At 34.6% G+C, this 23308-nt stretch overlaps 1 protein-coding gene across 1 annotated transcript; it reads left to right on the forward strand.

The window, feature by feature from the left end:
* Window positions 1-304: 304 nt before the first annotated feature.
* Window positions 305-22981, forward strand: LOC118187079 (LYR motif-containing protein 9-like). Its single transcript, XM_035357259.2, has 3 exons — window positions 305-467; window positions 17308-17400; window positions 22803-22981. Exons 1-3 carry the CDS (start codon window positions 354-356, stop codon window positions 22818-22820), a joined length of 225 nt encoding a protein of 74 aa, XP_035213150.1. The 5' UTR covers window positions 305-353; the 3' UTR covers window positions 22821-22981.
* Window positions 22982-23308: the final 327 nt, after the last annotated feature.

A 23308-nucleotide genomic window follows, 5' to 3' on the forward strand; every position in this document is an offset into this window, starting at 1 on the left:
TTGTTTATTTTTGTGTAAAGCGTATTTAAGTCACTTAATTTGTTGTGAATAAACGAAAAAGATCAATCTGAAAATACGACACCTCCACAACCGGATCTAACAAACCGCTTTCGAATATTACCAAAATTCAGTTTGAATTCCGAGACTATTTCCTGAAGCTAATATGACCAAAACTGCTTGTTTAAATTAATGGGAAAAAAAGTTAATTTTACTAGCATAAGTTAAGTGTTATTTTGTGCTAATGTACATAAAGAAGGCTGTGCGGAATTTCTTAGGCAAGTTTGGCATCATTTTGCGGCATTGCATCATATCTTCATCGTTATTGCGAAACTTTCCTGTCGAAAGTGTGAAAGATGACTGTAAACAAAATTATTGGAAATCCACTTTCTCTGTATAGGTATTTACTACGACAGTGTAAAAAGTTACCTAGTAATGCAGAAGAACATTACAAGCATCATGTAAGACAAGTATGTCTTTAATTTGGCATGTCAGTAGCAAATTACTGTCAACATTTGAAGAGAATAGACTAACTGAAAGTTCGACTTCGCAAATAATTATGAAAATTACAATATTTGTTTAGAATTGCGATCACTGAACGCGTTTGTGCTTTCGACATTTCCGAAGCTCAGAAACTTTAAATAATCTATTTATGTTAGCAGAAAGCTTGGCATTGTATACTCATTAGCTTCCAGTAATACTTAATCAGCTTCACAAAATTTTCATTCCTTTACTAAATTCTGACCCGAAAAAGTTAAGCAGAACTTTTTTCTGTGAAAAATAAGTTTTCAGTACAGAATGTTTATTAAACAGAAGTTACGAAAGAAAATGCATATGTAATTAGTTTTCATAAGTTCAGATTTATTTCTATATATTCCATCTCCTCAATAAAGGGACAAACATTTCTAAAATATTCCACTAATATTCTAAGCTGGAATTTTAGCTTTCTTTGCGAGGCAAAAATGGATGCAAAGACGTGGGTACCATAAAGTGGTAGACCAGTACAGTACTAACACAGGATGATAGAATTAAGAAAAAGGAGCATATTTTTTTTTTTTTTTGTATGCTAAGCTGCAAATTCCCATGTAATCCACATGTGAATACACAGTTAGTGTATTCACATATTTTATGCATTGAATTTATATTGTTAAAATACTAATGCAACCAATTCCTTAATGCTGTGGAATTGTATCCAGGATGAGTTTAACAGTGCTTAGTTCATTTAATAATGTATTAACATGTGGACATTGCAGAAAATGGAGAAAAATTATTTGTATATGTTTCCATAAATAATAATTAGCTGGTATTAAAATGACCTGTTAAGAAATGGGAATATGCTGTGTCAAGTGGCTAAGCTGCAAAATACTAGTAACTAACCTGTGTTCTGTGCCTGACCAGTGCAGGGTTTGGCTGTGTGAAATTTTTATAGTGTTCCTGGGGAATTTAATTGCAGAGGCATCCCTTTGTATAGGCAGGTAGCCCTAGTTTTTTTATAATCAACTAATTTATTCCAGTTATCTAAAATGAGAGAGATGTGTGTGAAATAGATGTAAATTGCCCCATATACAAGATTTTGATTTAAATAGTCTACATGTCTGGTTTAATTTCATTTCTAACATCTGCTGAAGTCAATTAGACTGCAGTATCAGCTCTTAGTTAAGCACTTCATCAGTGTTTGCTTAGTAACATAACATACCGCAGTCTTGCATCTCCATTAACTGGACCGACTACAGTTGTAGGCAACATATGCAGCTGCTGAGGGCATTAATTTTCAGAAAGTGCCAGTTAAACTGTTTTGAGCAACAATTAAATGAAATTATAATTTTCTTTGAATTACTGATATGTTCAGTTTATGCCAGGTACCAATTATACATGTTCCCTAGGGTTCCAAAAAGTGGCCTTGTTCATTAATGTCATGAATCTTAATAATGAGTCAATCTAGATTAAAATGAGATCAATAGAAAAAAGTGAAGCTATTTTAAAAAGTATGAATCATTGTCTTAACTTGGAAATGTTAACTGTTGTTTTACTGTTTTCAAACTAGTAAATGAGATTATATTGAAAATTTCAGTCTCTTATTGCAGCTGTTACAAAAATATTTTTCTGTTAGAGTATCATTTATTAAGATGCTGAAAGCCTTTTTGATTTTATAAATTGTAAAACTGTAGTAGAATGAATTATAGGTTCATATCATGATAAAGGATTAATAGTAAGTTTGGTGACATTGTGTAGATGTGGAAATAATGAAACTTTGAAATATAAGGACATTTAATTTAATAGAAGAGTTCATACAGATTGGTAGATGTTTGAATTTCATCATGTAATACAGCTTATAATTATGTGACTGAATTATATTTAAATATGAATGTATACTGATTTCAAGAAAAATTACAATATTTTATTTAACATACATTATTTGATTTCTGGTTTAGTATAAAAGATTAAGCTAAATAAAAAAACATAAGTTTGTTTATGTGGAAGCCTTTTTTTTTTAGACAACCTGATAGGTATTTACAAATGAGAGAAACCACAGAAACTTCGAATATCTTGCCTATTTTATTGCTGGGTATAAATTCTAAAGCATCAGCATTTTGTGCTTGTTGGTCAGGCGAGGCAGGTTATTTTTCCTCGAAAATGTGCTATGCATGACTGTAGTTCTTACAAAAGATGAACGAAATAAGAGTAAAGACATTTTTGATTTGTTAAGTTTTAAGAAAACATAATCTCTAAATTAAGAAATGTTGGGTACTTTTCCGTTTCGCCGGCACAAACGATAAGGTCGCCAATAATGGTACAACTGATGCCAAATGGAATATTCTCACTGGTAACCTTTTACGCCTCATTTTCAAAACAAGTTGCAGCTTTTTCTTATCAGATTGATTGTTTCTTTCAATACTGCCATATAATTACATAGAATTTTTGTCAGATAGTTCAGTTTTATGTCTAAGGCCATTTTCAGTAATTAAGTCAATTAGGATGCAATCACAGCACTTACCCGAAGCCGAAAATATATAAAAGGTAAAGTGAAGGGTTAAATTCATCAATTCTAATGAGAATGCATTAGCGAAGTAAAGCACTGTACTTTTACATAATTTCTGAGTAAGCTATTCGTACAAATTGAAATATTTCTTGCATTTAAACTTGTGTTCCAAATTAAGATTTAACTTGAAATTAATGTAGATAATTACTGAGAGCATTAGATTTTTGTAGAGTAGTTTACGTGAGATGAGATTGCTTGGGGTCATGGGATATAAACCGGCAAATCAGGATGTTAAACCATGAAAGCATAGTAAATTCTTAAATTAATGTCTTTTTACAAATTTATTGTCTTTATTTATTGGCTTTTTATAAAATTTTAAGCGATATTAAAATGTTTATGCTTTCAAAAAAAGAATTCTTAGAACTAACATTTTAAAAATATTTTTTATGTGTATACTGTATGTTGTCACGAATAAAGTTTGCTTGACGAGATTTGTGCCAGCGAAACGGAAAAGTACCAAATGTTGTTGAAAGCATAACCCTATATTCCTATGTTTGGGATGTTATGTGTCTTTTTAGGTGCTTGTTGGGTACATATCTTTACTGGGTACGTACTTTTTTGGGTATGTATCTTTTTGGGTACATATCTTTACTGGGTATGTACTTTATTGGGTACGTATCTTTTTGGGTACATATCTTTACTGTGTACGTATCTTTTTTTGGGTACTTCTGGGGTATTGTATGATCACAACCACCTTAACAGAAGTTGTTAAACTCTAGCTTTGCTAGTAGAACTTCCGTATAACAGTTCTAGCAATCTGGATAAAAATATATTTATGGGTACTCCTTGGAAATGTTTGGTGTTACATGGACACAGAGTTTGTGCAATTCTTTGACTTGTTATTTTGGCTTTGTGTAGCGTCGATGTTTTTCGTCAAAAATCGCCGCTACATAAATCCAAAATTACAAGACAAAGAATTGCACAAACTCGGTATCCATGTACACATCGAGCTATTTTCACTTAAAAAAAAATCAGAGAATTGCACAAACTAGGCATTGCACACTCCTTTGACTTTGTCCGTGTACACATCAATCTATATTCGCTTAAAAAGTCAAAGGAGCAGCCAATACAAAATATATAATCTTAGTAAACTACATCTTAAATCAAACAATGAAATAACATAAAAAAATAAATTCATCTTAACACTACACAAAGGAAATATCCACTTACCTTATTTACAAATTTCCTTGGCTTCAGTCAAACAAAATTCCTAAACAGCATGCAAAAACTTCCTAAAATTATCTGAACTAGAATCTGTAGACTGGCATTGTCACATAAATTCACAAAAATAAGAGTAAAAAATATCCTCCGAAGTTCGACCATATGCATTTCCTTCCTACAAACAGGACACTTATAATGGCAACTAAGTAAACCTTCATGTACACACCAGTCAATTAATTCTTTTTCCCTTTTCGTTCGAAATTGCACAGAAACTTCAAATTAATCTTACAACATTCAGCCATTTCACCATGTAAACCACAAAATAACAATGTAGCAAAATCCGTCCCATCATTCAAATTCACTGCAGTCATGCAACCAATTACGTCATAATAGGGTTTCCATAGCATTCGACTACTCAGGTTACCGTAAATTAAACAACAAATTAGTGATAATACAAGGGGCACCCTTCAATCTACTCTAACCACAATCTGAAAACTCACTGAATCACCTTTTTCTTCTGTAAAAAATTATGTGCCAAGGTTGGTTGTGCTAATACATAGCTACCTATTTATGTATGTCTGTCAGTGCTTAAATTATGGAAGAACCTGGTTCCAGAACATCTTATTGTTTTAGATATGTTATAATTTTAGCTGGAGTGTACTGGAGCTCTAAATAAGAAAGAAACTTCTTTTATGTAACTGAAGTACAATTTCTGCTGAAAATTCTTTACGTGTTAAAAATTTTATTATAACCCTTTCACTCCAGGCATGTCATATATGCATCAACAACAAACATTATCTCATATCTGGGTTTGCCATATATGAAACACCACTGTTCTATGGCTAGGTATATCACATATGATGTTTTAGACAGAGTATTTAATTGGTATTTTTTTGTTGCTACTAAATGCAGCTGTATGTATGTTATTGTGAAATTTATCAAAAGTGAAGTATGTTGACCTTCATTCTGTTGCAATGCAATTTTATTTTTGGTAATGCTTGTTGAGCATTGTTATGGCTCTTAAGTGTGTGAATTGATGAAACAAATGCACGTATTCCCAATACTGTTTTTTTTGGGGGGGAGGTGATATAGTGGGGTAGACTTTCTTTTATTGTATAGGTTTTATTTATTCCACTTTGATTTCTTTTAGCACTAAGATGGATATATTATATCATTTAGCAAAACGTTTTACACCTAAATGGCAAATTGAATATGGTATTTAACAGAAAAAGAGTATATATGAATGATAAGGGCGTCTTCTGACACTGATAACAGTGATGATATAGTTGCAGAATTGGGAAGTGATAGTTACAGCAATTCTAATTCAAACATATTTATTTGTTTAAAAAAATATATTGTTATTTGAAGTAAGTAAAAAATTACACCTGGTTTTACATGAAAGAGATTTTTATTTTTGTTAATGTGTTATGTTTAATAAAATCTGTGATTGTTTGGATATTTTTTCATATATATTTATTTGAGATAGGTAAAAAATTATACAACTCTGGATTTGATTATTTTATAAAACTTTTAAGAAAAATATAGTGGTAAAGTTTTAAAATTAATTCTGATAACTGCCTGAGTGCTTCTGTCATAATGTGTCATAAAAATTGGAACAATTGGGCCTTGAATTTAATTTATCCAAAATTTTTTTCCAAAGTTAGGCGTAGCCGTGTGAATTGCTCATCTCCACAAGACAGCACAACCTAATAGTGTGCCGTCCCAAGAGACCAGTTCAGTGACTGAGGTGCCCATTGTGAATGGATTCCAGTTGGTGCATAGGTGCATCTAGACAAGAGCCAGTGCACCTTGAAGCGATTTTTTTCAAAATTCGAATGAATTTTTTAAATTTTATTTGTTTTGGTGAAATCGCATCAAATCTATAATTCTCTCTCATTATATCAGCAACAATGGCACGTTGACATTGTTGCTGATAAATTGCTGTTGTCATTGTTGCTGATATATTGCTATAGTCATTGTTGCTGATATCTGCACTGTTGCCACTCGGAAAAACGAGGGCAATAATTTTATGTAGTTTTTAAATTTAATGTTTCTCTTGGATACTGGACATTTGTCGAGAGAAGGCAATAAGAAGTTGGTTAATTTATATATTAGGATAATTAATATTTGTATTAAGGGGTATTGTTTATTTCATTGTAATGATTTTTATATGTAATAAATTTAATGTTTGGTATTACAAGTGGACATGCGCTTTAGGCATTTTTGTGGTACATTCAAAAGCCAGATGAAAGCAGCCTACATAGCTACTAGTAGTGAATATTCAGCCTGAGCCCGGCTCCACAATTGCTTAGTTTTTGAGCAAAATTATAATTCCAGCTATAGCCACAAATAAAATGTGGTCCAGTATTTTGTTTTATTATTCAACACTATTTATCATTATTTTAATAATTTATTAAATTTTTGTTTATCTCAAAATTAGACAAAACAGCAACTGTACTTTGGTTTTAGCAGAAGAATTCTTTTTGCTCCTGAATAGAAGGGACCTTTGTTTGATTGTTCTAGAAATCTATAGGATTTTGTTTCAAACCTACGCCAAAATCAGTTTGCTATCTTGCTGAATTTTGAGTTTTACATTGGCATGCTTCTCTTCCAGTTTTTATTTATCTCTTTACATTTTATCGAATTAAAACTTGAGTTATTTTAGTTATTATTTATTTAATTATTTTAATGATTTATTATTTTATGATAATTAGTTATTTTACATCATACCAATGATTTATTTTTTTTCTTTCCTGTCGCTTTTTCATAGGGCTTTGGCATTTCTAAATTTAAAAATTAAGCCCTGATGTGTGTAAAAACATATAGTAATTTATGATTTATTAAATACTGTAAGTGAATGCAAGAATTGCAGTCTTTAACATTAATAATTGTCAAAATGAAACTTCTATTCACATTCATTATAATCTGTAAATCTAAAACATTTTTAGTGTCAAACAGAGATTAGTCTGCCAGTTATTATTTTTAACAGAATTAAAGCAACTTGAAGAGGATGAAAATTTTATTTTAATGTTTTAGTTAATTTTTTCATTGATAAATACTCAGCAGAAAATAATTATATTCATGTGTAAAGCTTTTCCTTGCATTAATAAATTTTAATTCATATTTATATTTGAGTCCATGATTTTAACATTTCTTTTATATGGCAGTTTGGAAGTTGAAGACTGAATTTTTATTAAATAGATAAAAATTAAATGTAACAGATTATTAAATGTAAAGTGATGTAAAAATGATGCACAATAGTGTCTGTATATTCACAAGAAAAAATTTGAAAAATATTAGAGATACATAAAATCATGGATAACAGACAATGCCATGCATTATATAACAAGCCCACCAGCGGCCGAACGGTAATGCCGCTGAACACTGGTAGTTCGGTTCGAATCCCGCAAACCGGCTGGCTGCATTGGCGTTTTCGTGGTTTTCCCCATGTGTAACGTGTATACGAGCCAGTTTTCCTTAGAAAGTCCTCCACGAAGGCATCCCTCCCCTTAGGCAGATAGCCCTCGAGGCTTTGCAATAATCACAGACACAGACATTATATAACATTATGTAATATATATAAATTGTCAAAGATTCATGCTGGCCACTTGACTATCAATATAATGAACTATGTGTGATTGATCAGTTACATATAGTAAAATATTGGGCCTTAATAAAATAGTGCATCAGTAAATGGCCAGAATCAATGAAAAATACGCTTCTAATTTTTTATTAATTTTGACACTTGGCACTGTGATCTGAATGTTTCTCATCTGGTAAAGAGCTATGCAAATGTTAATTTCATAATTTATTACCAAATTTAATGTTTTTATCAGTTAATTAATTTAGCATATCTATTATGATATTGTAAATTAATTAACTAAATTAATGAATTTTTAATAGGATCATAGAGCCTGGATTCTTCAGGGTTAGGATGAAGAATACCAGTCAGCCGTGATTATACCAAACTTCTGTCACGGAAGAGGATGTGTTGCATGCAGCATTTGCAGCTGCCACTGCACTGAGAGCATCTGAAACCAGGCTGTGATGTATTGTGCATGCATTAGCCTTACACCCATTTAATCTAGAATGTATCCAGTTACTGCAAATGGAAGGTTATCTATAGTGTACAGCATTAGTACTGTGGTTTCTGAGGCAAAGTGCAGGTGACATGGAATTCCTGAATTGTGTCCTGTTTACAGTTGACGTGTTCTTTTCACATTAAATACTCCTTACACGAATACATGTGTGCCTAGAACTTGCACATTATGTGATCACATGCTGCACAGCAATACTTTGATATTAATACGAGAGCAGGTAATTTGGATGTGTGATTAATCAGTCCATACCTCTTTTTACCCCCCCCCCCTCCACCAGCTTTTTCTGGATGAAGTTCTGCCGGATGTATTGAGCAGTGTTTCTAATACTATGTGTTACTAGTTGTGGTTCTAATGCAGGTGAGCTCCAGTCATCATTTGTGTATGTGAATATTTGGACTGAACCTTTAAACATTGATGGAGCTACTGCATGGCTCCCATATTCATGTGATTTATGATTTCTTTTATGGAGAACCTTTTGTTTCTGTCATGGACCTGATGATTACCATTGCCATTATCTATGAATTTCCAGGTATCTTTGAAAATTTTCTGCAATCCATGTGGCATTGCTGTCAAGTATGTGTTATTAGAAATGACAGGAACTTTTAACACTTCTTTTTAAATTATATTCTTTGTCTGACAGTTGTTGTACTGTTTAATTTTACCTAATAAAATGCATTACATTGCTTTCTGTATTGTGTTGTTACTATGTCTTTGTGTCTCTTTTATCTCCTGCATATGGCACACTTTCTTGTATGAATATGATTTCCTGTTGATGGCTTTAACCTTCCTTCTGTGCCTGTGTATAGAATTTTGAGACACCTTGTACAACATGCAGATTGTAAAAGCGGCCTGTCATAATATCATGGTATATTGCATTTTTGGTAATAATTAAATTAGTTTCAGCTTTCTACCAAGAGGTGGCATGTTGAGCTGGGGTCGGGACATGTGGCCTGCAGATACACATGTAAGGCAGCTGCAGCCACAGCCAGTGAAACTGTCCATACCAGTTAAGAAATAGGCCTTGTTGTGTGAAGGTGGTTGAGTGTGTGATAATGTCGTATTTGATACCCAAGTGTGTTGCCATTGTTGAATTCATATTTATACTTCTGTTCATATTCCAAACATTACATTTCATTTTATGTGTTGACTTTGTTTAATCACTGATTATGTTCGTCTTCTGATGTCTCATGAAGGGACAGGCCGGTTTTACTTGCCACACCTTGTATATGCCTATACCGGATGGAAATATTATATCATTCTTAGGCAGTCACAATTTTTAATTTTTGCAATTCATATCCCTCACTGATCTATAACATCAAATTACTTTTATTTCTAAAATTATGATCTATCTATATGTATAAATAACTGTTATAAAGCTAAGTTCACAAAGTACAACACTTTCCTAAAATTCTGCCTGAACACATTGACAAAATAAGAGCAGTTTTATGAAATAAATTAGAAGCAAATAATGATATAAAACAAGGAACTTGATAATGCTTAAATTTTAGGGGGGAAAATTTTCTTGCATTAATTTAAAAACTGAGTTTTTGTATGATTAACAAATGTTTTTGTGTGTACGTATAATTTGTATGCAGTTTTTCTCATTTTATCATTTATTTAATACTCTGAGCATTATGACTGCCTTTATCAGTGGCATAGCTAGGGTGGGGCAAGGGGAGACATCTGTACCCGGGCGCAGCCATCCAACTGGCGCCAAATTGATGCAACGAAATCTTGTAATGAAATGTTTTCCATTCTTGGCACACAGAAAAGGGCGCAAATTCTTAGTTGTCCCCGGGCGCTGGAAACTCTAGCTACGCCCCCTGTCCGGTCATCAGAAATTTTGCTACTTGGCATATATTAGGTTATAATTTAAGATATTTTGCTTTCTTACTTTCTTTAATAATGTAAATATCATCTTAATGAATGTAAGTTTATGAAAATACAGACTAGAAAAAGTAATTATACGATTTCAATAAATGCTCTGTAAATATCGGTCTTCATGACGGATCTAAAATCCTGCTCCGCTCAGAGGGTTAAATACAATTAGTGATTCAAATAGTTTATTAAAGCTGTATACTATGTGTAGTTATGAACAAATGCAATGCATGCTATTTTTATTGTATGCATATGATGCAGTTAAATTCTCTGTGGCATATTAGAAAGTTTAACCACAAAGATTTCAGCTAAATCAATATATAGTTGTTGTAATTGATTAGTTTATTAGAAAGTATAACAGTTTTGTAAGTATAATGCTTAATTTTTTTTAAATTTCCTAATTTTATTTTTATGCTTTGTTATTTAGCTCTTGGGCTACTAACAGGACATACATGCCCCACTATAAGTTTAAAAATTACTGCTGGTTTAAAAGGTATTTAGAATCTGTTGAATGTTGGGGCTCTTCTTCTAATAGTTGGAAAATCAAGGCACCATTGTGCTCATTGTGCACAAATGAACATAGAGTAAAGAACAAATGTGAGTTGCCCAATGTGTAATGTTGGGTTATGCAAAGAATGCTTTACTCTGTCCCAGAAGATGTAAAATCTATTTTATATAATAAAGTTTTCCACAATAATAGGTGTGCTTACAGCAAGTCAATCGCTACATGTGGGACATATGTATCCTACCATTAACTATGGCTGGGACATATGTGTCCTAGCCTTTGGTATGAAAACCATTTGCCAAAAAAATCCGAAATGCAAAATTTGCCTTATTTATGACATATTTTGTTCATTTGGTAAAAAAAGTCAGGGTAAAAAAAAATTAAGTTCAAAAGGTTAATGCAGATACCTTTTTTAATATTTACTTCTTTTGTCCCTAACATTCAGAGACTAGTAGAATTTCTTGACATAGATAATTGTTGGAAATTTCCTTTTACTAGGCACAGCAGAACCTTACTTTGAAGTCTGATATGCATACCGTAAGTGAGAGCAATCTGTGCTAGGCGGCAGTATGCAACAGTCACTTGTCTATGGTTCATTACAGCAGTGTTACGTGAGGAGGCAACTACTGTAAACGTAGACCGTTTTTGTTTTTTGACAATAGGGATATTGTGCCCCTCGAATTGGACCCTCAAAGGTAGACAGTGAATGCTTATACATCACGTTACATATGTATGCATGATGCAGATGATGCTGATATATTGACCTATGGGCATTTGGACAATAGACTCTGTTGCATGACAGCGCAAGATTACACTCAGTTCTCACTAAACCCAGGGTTACTGTGCTTCCTACTGTATAACTTCCTTCTTATTTATGTATTTTTCTGTTGCCATATCTGATAAAGCATTTAAATGAAAATGGCATGAAAATATCAAGGTTATATTGCAAAGTTTGGTTTCCTTAGGGAGCATAAACTAATTCCAAACTCTTAACAGATGTAAAGCGAATTATCGCTGTGTCTGAAGTAGCTACAGAGACTTGAAAAGGTTTAAACAACCTTTTTATTGTAACAGAACTTAGTGGACTTTTTGTGCAAACAAAAGCAAACATCACTTGTGTCGATGAAACTAAAATGACAGTCAAACTCGAATTTAAAATATAAAGAGTACACAATTAAGTATAAATCTATGTTGGCTGAAAAGCTCTAACTGGCATATTAAATTCAAATGTTGGCAGCAAAATGTAAAGCTGAATAATTATAAGCTTACCAGAGCTGGCAGGAATTATGTAACATGGCCACAAGGGGCAGAAATAGAATCTCAGTCATACATCATTCAAAACTCTAAATATTCTCTAACTCAGTTTACATTCTGGTGAGGAAACAGAGAGGATAAGTTACAGTAAAAGCTGAAATTATAAATAACTTATTACTTTAAATAAATCTTGCAATGTAATAAGCTGTAGTAAGAAAGATCTGCCTTTGTGAAAGGAGCTTTTTCCAAATACTTCCAAGATTTGCAGAAATAGTCAATAGTGTTTATAGACTACAGAGAGATGACTGTTTCAAAGATGTCAAGAATTATTAGTTTTAAGGTGAATTTCAAAATGTTTAATGCTCAGTCTTAGAAATTTTGGATAGATATTGTACTTTAAAGATAATATTATTAATCAAATGGTATAAATTAATGTGAATAATTCTTATATATTTATTCATTGGGAAATTTTTGAGTATAATACTTGAAAACTTTAGCAACTTGTAGTGCAGAGTTAAATTTTAAATGTAAGCAATATATAATTTTGAATGCGAAGCAAAATTATTTGTTAAATTGCAAGTGATCTACTAGTCCATTCTGTGATTATTAAAGTAAAGATGTGAAAATCTGGAGTTCTTAATGTTAGGCAGTATCAACCTAGACATACCAGTACGTTTAAAATGTTAAACTTATAAGGTGTACATATTTATCCCCTTGGAATTGCCGCCAGAACGGACCACACACTACGGCCTATGAGGAACATTACTGAACATTACTGAACATTACTGAAACTTATAAGGTATTTCTCCTGCCTTCTTATCACGCCTTCGTGGTGTAGTGGTCACCACGCTTGACGCGAATTCGAGAGGTGCGTTGTTCGAGTCCCGCGAGGGCATTGCTAATTTTTCACATCTCCTGCTTTGAAATAACCTAATGTCTGTACAAACTGTTAACATTTATAAGTGTTTTCTATATATGAACTTAACACATCGTGTGTTTAAGTTTCACTATCATTTAACAACTATAATTTTCGTATTTTTTTATATTTTTTATTTTTTCCAAATCTTTCACTTTGTATGTTTTTATAGAACAGTATGTACCGAATGTTTTGTAGCAAATTTGAAATCAAATGATACATGTTTTTTAACAATAATTACATTCCCGATATTATTATAAAATTATATTTTAAACACCTGAGGCATGAGGCTTACAGAAGTAAGTAGACAACTGAATAATACAAGAAGACAAATACATTGCAATAACACATAATATCTTGATCAGGAAAGAATAAGGAATATATATATGTAATAATACACATAACACTATAATAAGATTACTAGAATGTAAACTCGGAGAGATTTTATGTGCAGACCCGTGATAAGAGTGAACTGAAAATAAAAAGTAGTGATTTGGAAGAAAAACTATTCTATGCTGTGGAATTACTTTCAGGAAAGAAACATTTTTATTATATGTGATTAAACTTCTGGTTTAAATGTGCATTTTATTGAAATTGTGATGACATTTACATTAGAGCAATTGGTTAGCCTTGATCTAAAAGTGACGAACTGGAAAATTGTTTGTCAGTGGTGTTAATAATAACTACTGATTAGCTTTAAAGCAAGTCAACCTTGTAGTAAGTTGTCTGTTATGAAATGTATATCAAATTCTATTGTAAAATATTATAAAGTTCTCATCGGAGTTCAAACTCGGATTCGTGAGAAAGTATGGAGGTTTTGTGTATAGTGTCTGTGCGGCATGGGATCACTCAGAATGGACGGCAAGCCGAAAGATCTCTCGTATGATTTGGTGATAAGGATAGAGGGTTGGGAGACTCTCAGACGATCTGTCCTCCGTTGTGCTCTCTATCAAAACTAGGCGGAGTTTAAGGCTAGTGCGACGAGACCAGACGTGTGCGACTATTGGTGAATTTCTGGTGTTTCCCCATTTGTGCTTCTTTTGAAGTATTAAAACTATTATCTATCTTAAAAATCTTGCGCAACTAAAACAAATAAAATTGCAGATCATATATGATACAAAGAAACTACAGGAGGCGCGTACTTGCGATTGAACAGGTATTGCCGCTAAATACTGTTATTCCAGTCTGATTCGAATATGGGCAGACTAGTCGCATGGACAGTTTCATTGTTTTTCAAAGGTTTAACGGCAATGCAATCCCGTCTTCTTAGAAAATCTTCTGTGAAAGCATCCTTCCTTTGGCAGATAACCCTCGCTTACTTTTGTTGTAATTAACCTATTTACTACCATGATCCACGTTTGGGGATTTGTCTTAGTTTGGTAACTTTAATTAGGTTGGCAACAATACTTTCTTAAACTGTTGTTTAAAACTTTCTCAAGCTTTTGCATGAGTTGTTTGGAATAGTAGTTGTAAAAGGAGTGAACTGGAGAGTATTATTTGTGAGAAGATGTTAATTTTTTGTGAGTTTCAAGATTTCAACATTTTCAAAACGCTGTATGTAGTATTATTATATACATCGTTTTCAACTCCTGCGTACTGCCGTGTTCTCTAATGGTTTTATAATATATGTACTAACTATTTATTGTAATGTGAATTTTATTTTCTGGTGAGGGGTTAAAATGTTGTGATGTGTTTATCAAAAATTATCTTACCATTGTATATAAATACACTGGTGTGCAAAAGTTAAGGACGAGACGGTTTTTTCAATATAACTTGGTACAAAAGCTTTCCAAATCAACACATTTAATACCGTAAGATCCCCAATACGTAAGGACATGAGTAATGTAAGCAACACTTACTAAAAGAGAAATCAGAGGGATAAAAAGAAGCTTTATTGAAAAAGTAGCATGGAGAGCAATGCGACTGAAGGCCGAAACATCCCTGTGATGGGTGTCCAGCAAGAAACATCCGGTCTTTAATAGGGGATATGATCTCCCCTGACTGCTAGGCAGGTTTCACAGCGTCTGCCCATGCTGAGAAGTGTGTATTTAATTATAGCAAAGCACACTAGGGCTATCTGCCTAAGAGGAGGGATGCCTTTCGTGGAGGACTTTCTAAGGGAAAGTGGCCCATATACACGTTACACATGGGGAAAACCACGAAAACACCAATGCAGCCAGCCCGTTCGCGGGATTCGAACCTCGGACCGAACTACCAGTGTTCAGCGACTTTACCGCTCGGCCGCTGGTGAGCTATGCTGAGAATGAGGGTGTCAATGAGTTGTTGAGGCATTGCTGCCCATTCGTCTTGCAGCGCCAATCGAAGCTCCGGAATCGTTACTGGTGGTAAGGTACGAGCTGCCAAGCGTTTGCCTAGAAAATCCCATACATGCTGGATGGGATTGAGATCCGGAGATCGTGCCGGCAAATCCATACGTTCAATATCCTCATTCTCTAAGAGCTGTTCGGCAGCTACTGTGCGATGACATGGTGCATTGTCGTCCATGAAAAGGAACTGCGGACCCATAGCCCCTCTAAAAAGACGCACATATGGAAGAAGAATCTCGTTACAATAACGGGTCCCGTTGACTGAACCTGCGCGAAGATGTGAAGGTCTGTACGACTACCAAGCATGATGCCTCCCCAAACGAGAACACCACCACCTCCAAACCTGTCCCTTTCAATGATGATCGAGGGAGGATTACGTCTTCCCCGCTATCTCCAGATGAGTATGCGATGAGAATCGCTACTCAGACTGAATCTGCTCTCATCTGTAAAGAGTACTCGTCCCCATTCATTGTCTCTCCAATTCCGGTGTTCCCGGCACCACAGAGAACGCCTTCTCCGATGGGCAGGCGTTAGAGGTACACACCGTACAGGGCGTCGTGCAAACAGACCACCACCGTGCAGTCTTCTGGCCACGGTAAAACGCGATATCGGTCGTCCAGTCGCCTGAGTCATGTGTCTAGCGATTTCTCCCGCTGTCTGCCGCCTGTTTCTTCTGGCCTGTAAGGCAATATACCGGTCATCTGCGGGTGTGATTCCTCGTGGACGACCACTACTGAACCCCCGCATAGCTGTTCCTGTAGTTTGAAATTGTCTCCAAAGTCGTGAAACGATGCTGTGAGCAATTCCGAACTCTGCAGCCACACTTGTCACACTGCGGCCTTCCTCCAACTTCCCAATTATTCGACCTCGGGTAAAAGCATCCAGTCTAACAGATTGATTATTCGCCATTTCTCGCTGAGGCAGCAACTCGGTGTGATTTTAACTGCTATATGGCATGCAATCTCTTTGCCAGAAATACTGATCTTACACCGACAACATGCTTTATACTACTCAGACACTCCCCCATTACGTCTACCTGCATATCTGCGCATGTGCTACCGTACATCACCTTACTTAATCTCCTGATTGGTCTTTCTGTCCGCTCTGCCTCTTCGTTCAGCTGATATGCTAATTTTTCGACTTCGTCCTTAATTTTTGCACACCAGTGTAGTTTTATTAATCTGATGTATGTTATAAGAACTAAATGATATGTTGAAATCATTTTATCCTAAAAAGAATACAAGGCCGACAAAACAGACTACTTTTTATATTGCGTAGCATTAATCATTTTGAAATTATATAATATTCTAATATGGTATAATATTTTGTATTGATAAAAATAGGAACATGTGCAATAGATTTACCATTTGTTATTATTTTTAACTTTTTTTAAAAATATATTATCCCCCTCCCCGAAAACAAACAATAGACAAGCTATCGAGACCAGATGTGGTTCTGAAAGGCAGCTGACGGCTGATGACGGCGTTGTCATAAACGATATCGGGTGTTGCTTTTTTGCGCACGCTCTGTAGTGATTTCTTGTGTGAGGTCTAACATTTCGTATCGCTTCCTTCTTCGTAGTTTAAACATGGAATTACTGTATCAGTGCAATATTTTAATTCGTGTTTATTTCACTTACCATAAGAGCGTTTTCATGAAGATGAACTAAAATATAGCATTAAAAGTTAAATTAATTTTAGTTATAAGAATGAGGAAAAAATTACAATTTCTTATGACTTAACTCCAGTAGTTAAGAGCATGTCTTTAGAAGTTGTGGAAAAAGATGAAAGCCACGTATTCCTTTGCATAAAAGCGGCGATACCTAAGCTCCTCCTCTTCCCGCGCAAACCCGAATAGTTGCGCGCAGTTTCAAAAGAGGTAAAATGATGTTCCTTTTAATGCTTTTGAATGTTCGGTAAAAATGTACTTGAAAGTGTTAATATATTAAATGTTAACGGACAGGTTTAGCCGCTCTAGTCCACTGATGGCAAGCCACTGCGTTGTTGTACTATTTCATTAAAAATTAGGCTTTTTCATATAACATTTCAATGCAATTTCTCCGTTCTGTAATTTTCTTAAACGGTTATTTGGTATGATCTCTAAACGTGATTCTTAATATTGTTTTTTAGTCATTCAATAGCCATCTTGATGAATCTAATCCAGAGCGTATAAAGCAAATCATGGCCCGAGCAATAGAGGATGCTGAATGGATTGTAAAGAAGGTACTCATTTTGATAATTTTCTTTTGCTTTTCTACATTAATAATTTATACGAATAAAGCCTTGTTATGAAATAGAACTTTTTATCACATGTGTGCTAGTAATTTGCGCCGTTGTAAGTTTTCATCTTTTAAAAAACATTATTGTTTAAGATCATTATCTGTTTGCAGTTGTTTTTTATTTTAATTGAAAATTTTCAGCAAAACATAGTGATAAAAGTATCTTTAATGCCGAACTTTGAACAGCTGAAAATCTCATATTTATCCGGATATATAATTAATTCACGTAGCGCAACCAGATGAAAATTTGTGTGCATTTAAACCATGTCTGCTTAAGGGATTTACATTTAAAGTAATTGTGTGTAGAAGTGGGACTACAGAGATTGGCCTTATGTGAGCCCATCATTGCAGTAGGAAATCTTAAGAGCTTTCTAAATATTACTTTAAGACAAAACTCAGTATTTAGCAACAGAATCATTGTAGTGTTACGGATTTGGTATTTAAATAGCTAACGTTAGTAGAATTATAAATTAAAATGTTTTATTCCCGTGCAGTGCAGCGCGTGACGAATATTAAAGAAAAGCTAAGCCGGAAAATTAGAAATACAAGAGCACGTACATGTAATAAATAAATATCTCTTTTTGATTTCGAGAAATTGCTAGAACAGTCTCGCACGTGATTTAAAAAGCTTATAAAGTGGAGGAAAACCTCTCAATTCAGTTAGTTAGTTGTTTTTTTAAGAGTTTGTTTAGAAAACTGCTCTTGTTGACTGTAGCGAATTCGCGGATTAGTTTTTTCTAGCTGTTTTGAATTAAGTTCTATTGTACATTTGAGATGTTAAAAGATAACTACTGTGAGATACTGCACTATTGTACGAATATCTGAGGAAATTTAAGCATTTTGTTTTATTTATTTGTGATAATAAATCTTGTTCATTTTTCATCGGACTTGTGCATTCAATTCAAAACGAACCCGTACGCACGCAACAATTTTTAGTGTCAGCCGTGGGGTTTGAATGCCAATAACTAGAGCGATGGAAGAACAATTAAGCAGTTGATTGCTGCATTTGCTGTATTCCAAGAAAAGATGGAAGCTGACCAAGCATCGTTTAAAGAAGAAATGAAAGGAAAGATGGATGCTGGTCAGGAAAAGATGGAAGATTCCGTTAAAAGAGACATGAAAGCTGTTAAAGTAGAAATAAAAGTAGGTGAAGAGGAAATAAAGAGGGAAATTACTTGCATAATAGAAAAAAAGTTCGAGGCTATGGAAGGAAGAATGGATACAGTTGAAGAAAAAGTTGGAGAAATTCAAGAAAGAATTTCTGCGGTGGAGCAACAAATTGAAGAAAGAATTTCTATCGTCCAACAACAAATTGATGAAAGGGTTTCTGCTGATGTTGCCAAAGAAGTTGACACTTTAAAGAAGTGCATAGCGACAGAAGGAACCAATTCTGAGCGTTTTGAATTTTTACCCATGCCTGCTCGTCCCTCACTGAAGCTATCCACGTATGATGGGTAGACCTCCTGGCGAGTATATAAGACATAGTTTTCTGTAGTGGCGGAAGCAAATGGATGGGATCCCCAAGCTAAGGCCTGACATCTAGCAGCTTCTTTGAGAGCAGACGCAGCGGATATCCTTCAGACTCTTCCCGAAAACAAAAGGCTAGATTTCGAAGCTCTGTTCGGAGCGTTGGAGCTGCGCTTTGGGGAGAAGTGTTTAAGAGAGTACAGTAGGCTTCAATTAAAATCCCATCAACAGAAGCCCAGCGAAACGCTTCAGGGGCTCGCCACGGATGTTGAAAGACTGTTCCATCTCGCCTTTTCGGAGTGCCCGACACTCCGAAAAGGCGAGATGGATAAACAAGGGAAATCCTGTCCCTGCAATACTTTATTGACGGCATCCCTGATTCTGAAATTCAGAAATCTCTACGAATGGCGGATGTTAAAAGTTTAAAAAGCGCTCTGGTGTACACCATGAAATTCAAGGCAGCCCAGCAAGCAACTCGTAGAGACTGCCACCCAATCAGAGCTGCTCATGCCCAGGAGCCAAGGGATCAAGTCACTGTTCGTCTAGATAACCAGGGAACTCAATGCCTTGAGAAGAAGTATTAGTGGCAAGAAACCGACCTTAAAATGTTGGAACTGTGGAGTTGAAGGACACATACGGCGGAACTGCAGAATACCTCAGGGCACGAATGTTAAGACCACTCCTAGCAAGCAGCCGGGAAACTAATTAGTGGTCATCTCGCGGGATGGAGGTTGCTAGATAATGAAAAGCCCCAATTTAAAGCTCTTCAGATTTCTACAGTGAGTGGTAGTAGTAACGGACTGTCCATCAATGGGCATATCGATGGAATTCCTTGCAATATGATTATTGACACAGGAGCTAATGTTACCATTATTCGGAGAGATTTAGCTCAACAATTTAAAGATAAACTTATTTGGACGCCATCCTGTGTTACCCTCCAGACAATGCTAATGTTAATGTTAATGTTACCATTATTCGGAGAGATTTAGCTCAATAATTTAAAGATAAACTTATTTGGACGCCATCCTGTGTTACCTCCGTCTGGTGAAGAAATCGACATAGCTGGGAAGTTAAACGTAAACATCACGTTTAGAAGTGCCGCTTACCATCACGCGGCAGATATTACAGATCCCTGCATACTTGGATTGGACTTTTTAAGGAAATACAATTTTTCCTTGGACTTCAAAAACAACAGACTGCTTTCAGAATCAGGGGACTCAACCATCCATCCTTAGAAGGGATCCTTGCCTGGAAACACCGACGTCTCATGTGAAAGATCCTACTTAGAAAAATGCCGAAATCATACTAGGGTCGAAGAGAAACACCAGACTACCGGCTATTCTCCATCCCAGATGCTCTTCGGTCGAGACCTTTGTCTGCCTTGTGACCGCCTGTTTGGTCGTCCTACGGATGCGCCTTCATCGCGTGAGGAATACATGCAATATGTCCAGGCCCGGTTTGAAGTGGTGCACAATTCTGCACGAGAGCGAATCAACTTGTCGACGGAGAAAGTGAAGACCAGATACGACACGAGAGCTACTGGACATAGATTCAACGAAGGAGACAAGGTGTGGTTGTGGAACCCGATTCAACGAAAAGGACTCAGGCCTAAATTACAGTCACCTTGTGATGGTCCTTACACAGTCCTGAACAGAGTCAACGACGTCGTGGTTCGGATCCGTAAGTCGTTAAACTCTAAACATAAAGTCGTTCATTACGACAGATTAGCTCATTACTATGGTCATAGTACGTAGTGTAAATAACTTAAATAGTGTAAGACCATGGTCTTTTTTGTTTCTAAATGTGTATTTGATTTGACTTATATTTAGTATTGGATTTGTGTTTAGTATTTGATTTTTATTTAATATTTGATTTGTATTTAGTATTTGATATCATTTGATTTTATTAAAGTTAGTTATTGCATTTATTGTTCATGTTGTTTGATATTGTAATGTAATGTTTATTATTCCATTTATGCCTTAGTTGTAAGTTTGTCTTCCTGTCCAGGGATTGTACTGCCCGAGACGTGCAGTCCTTGGGAAGGGGGCAGTGTTACGGATTTGGTATTTAAATAGCTAACGTTATTAGAGTTATAAATTAAAATGTTTTATTCCCGTGTAGTGCAGAGCGTGACAAATATTAAAGGAAAGCTAAGCCGGAAAATTAAAAATACAAGAGCACATGCATTTAACATTTAATAAATAAATATCTCTTTTTGGTTTCGAGAAATTGCTAGAACAATCTCGCGCGTGATTTAAAAAGCTGATAAAAAGGAGGAAAATCTCTCAACTCAGTTGTTAGTTGTTGTTTTAAGAGTGTTTAGAATTGTTGACTGTAGCAAATTCGCGGATTAGCTTTCTATAGCTGTTTTGAATTAAGTTCTGTTAGTTAAAAGATAACTACTGTGAGATATTGCACTATTGTACGAATATCTGAGGAAATTTAAGCATTTTGTTTTATTTATTTGTGATATTATTAAATCTTATTCATTTTTCATCGGACTTGTGCATTCAATTCAAAACGAACCCGTACGCACGCAACAGTATATTAAGATATCGCACTGACCTGCGCATTTTTACCAGTGAAACTGGGAAGGAAAAAATATTACAGAGATGAAGTTCTTGATATGTCAAGTTATTTAGGCGTGCAGTCGGTAGTTACTTTCTGAACAATAATAATGCACGTTCCTATCGCGCCGCAGTAGCGTCCAGTTATCTAACTCCTTCCGTCTCGTTTACGTCAAAATTATGAGGTGAGGTTCCGTCCTCTCTCTACTTGTCGTGCCCCTGATATTTCCGAGCCGGAGTGTTCAGAAGGAACGCACCAAAAATATTAAAAACGATCCATTTTTTATACCTGGAAAAATTTTTATTTCTTATTTTATGTACCAGATGGCAGTACCCTTGATTTCAAAATAAAAAAAATTGCAAAAATTTTAAATGAATACAAATGTTACGAGGTGTGACGCACACACACACACACACACACACACACAAAAAAAAAAAAAAAAAAAAAAAAAAAAAAAAAAATAAAACGAGACTAAGTATGTAGCTTGAAAACAGAGTTGGCCATAAGACCGCAAAATCATTCGCTACCGTATCATTTGTTTCCTTTAGAATTAGCTAACTACAGTCAAATCCGAAGTTAATAAAGAAGTTTCGGATAATCGTTCACAATCTAGTCGCAGATCTTACAATGCATAAAATGTACATGAATATTATGATATTACTATTATGTCATAGTGTAAACACTTTGGGAACGACTTTGATATCGGAGGTGATTCCTTTAAATGTAATTGTGTTGATGTGATGCTTTTTTTCCTGTGTTTCACTACTTGTTTTTCATCCACGTCAACTTTTGAACATTTCATTTCTGTTTTAATGTGCATGTGGGCCATTTCTGTTTTAATGTGCATAAATAACTGGAGTAGGCATTCCCGATTTTATGTTGTGAGATAATGTGTGTATAAGAAATGAGTGTTATGTTTGCGTGTTATTCTGTATGCTGCATTTCTTCTTAGGTAAATCTGAGCAAATTATTTCTCCTTTCGTGCACTGAATTATAGCTTTGCTAGGCTTTCTACTAGCATTTACAGTGCTATCTTCATTCACTGTTTTGGTAAACACTTCTGTTAAGAAGAGTTATAACTATTCGTTACTTAGAAACAATGTTTATAGCAGAATTTCAATTTTGCATATTGAATCTTAATTTAATTGTATTTTATGTTTTTGTGTGTGAAATACCATTTGTTTTAGCAATGATATAGCATTGGTGTGATACATCTTTATAATCTGTACCATCCTCGCAGTATTTTGTGCTGTTACTTAATGAGATATTTAATTAATTCTAAAATATATTTGTTTGTTTCTTTCTTTACAGTATTCTAAACGTCCTTGACTTGTATAAATACTGGAAACCAAACATGAACTGGTACATATGTCAAAGGATGTTAATGCTCATTATAACATGCTCCAACTTTAAGAGACTCAAATTGTATAAAGAAGTAGATACTTACATTTTGTAGATAGAGCATTTAATAAATATGCTATATTTAGAAATTGTGTCTTCTTTTAAGTGTTGACTTTTTCAATAAACTAACTGCTCAATAGTAATATATTATTTTGAAACATAAATCATTATTTGCTGTTGTTGGTAGAAGGGATTCACTTCGTTTGAAATGTATTTTGATTCCTCAGACTTTCCGTGAAAACATAAAATGATGTTAGTAGATAATAGTTGTTGCAGATTTGGTGTATTCAATATTAAATTTATCAAAGGATTTAACATAGGATATGCAGGAAAGTGAAGACAAGGAAAACTACGAGCAAAAATGTTTTTTCATTCACCTAAACATTTAAATTTGTATTTATTGATTTGCCATGAAA

Source organism: Stegodyphus dumicola, chromosome X1 (genome assembly GCF_044657685.1).
Source record: "Stegodyphus dumicola isolate Sdum_Otavi_A_Nest chromosome X1, ASM4465768v1".
Classification (NCBI taxonomy): Eukaryota; Metazoa; Arthropoda; class Arachnida; order Araneae; family Eresidae; genus Stegodyphus; species Stegodyphus dumicola.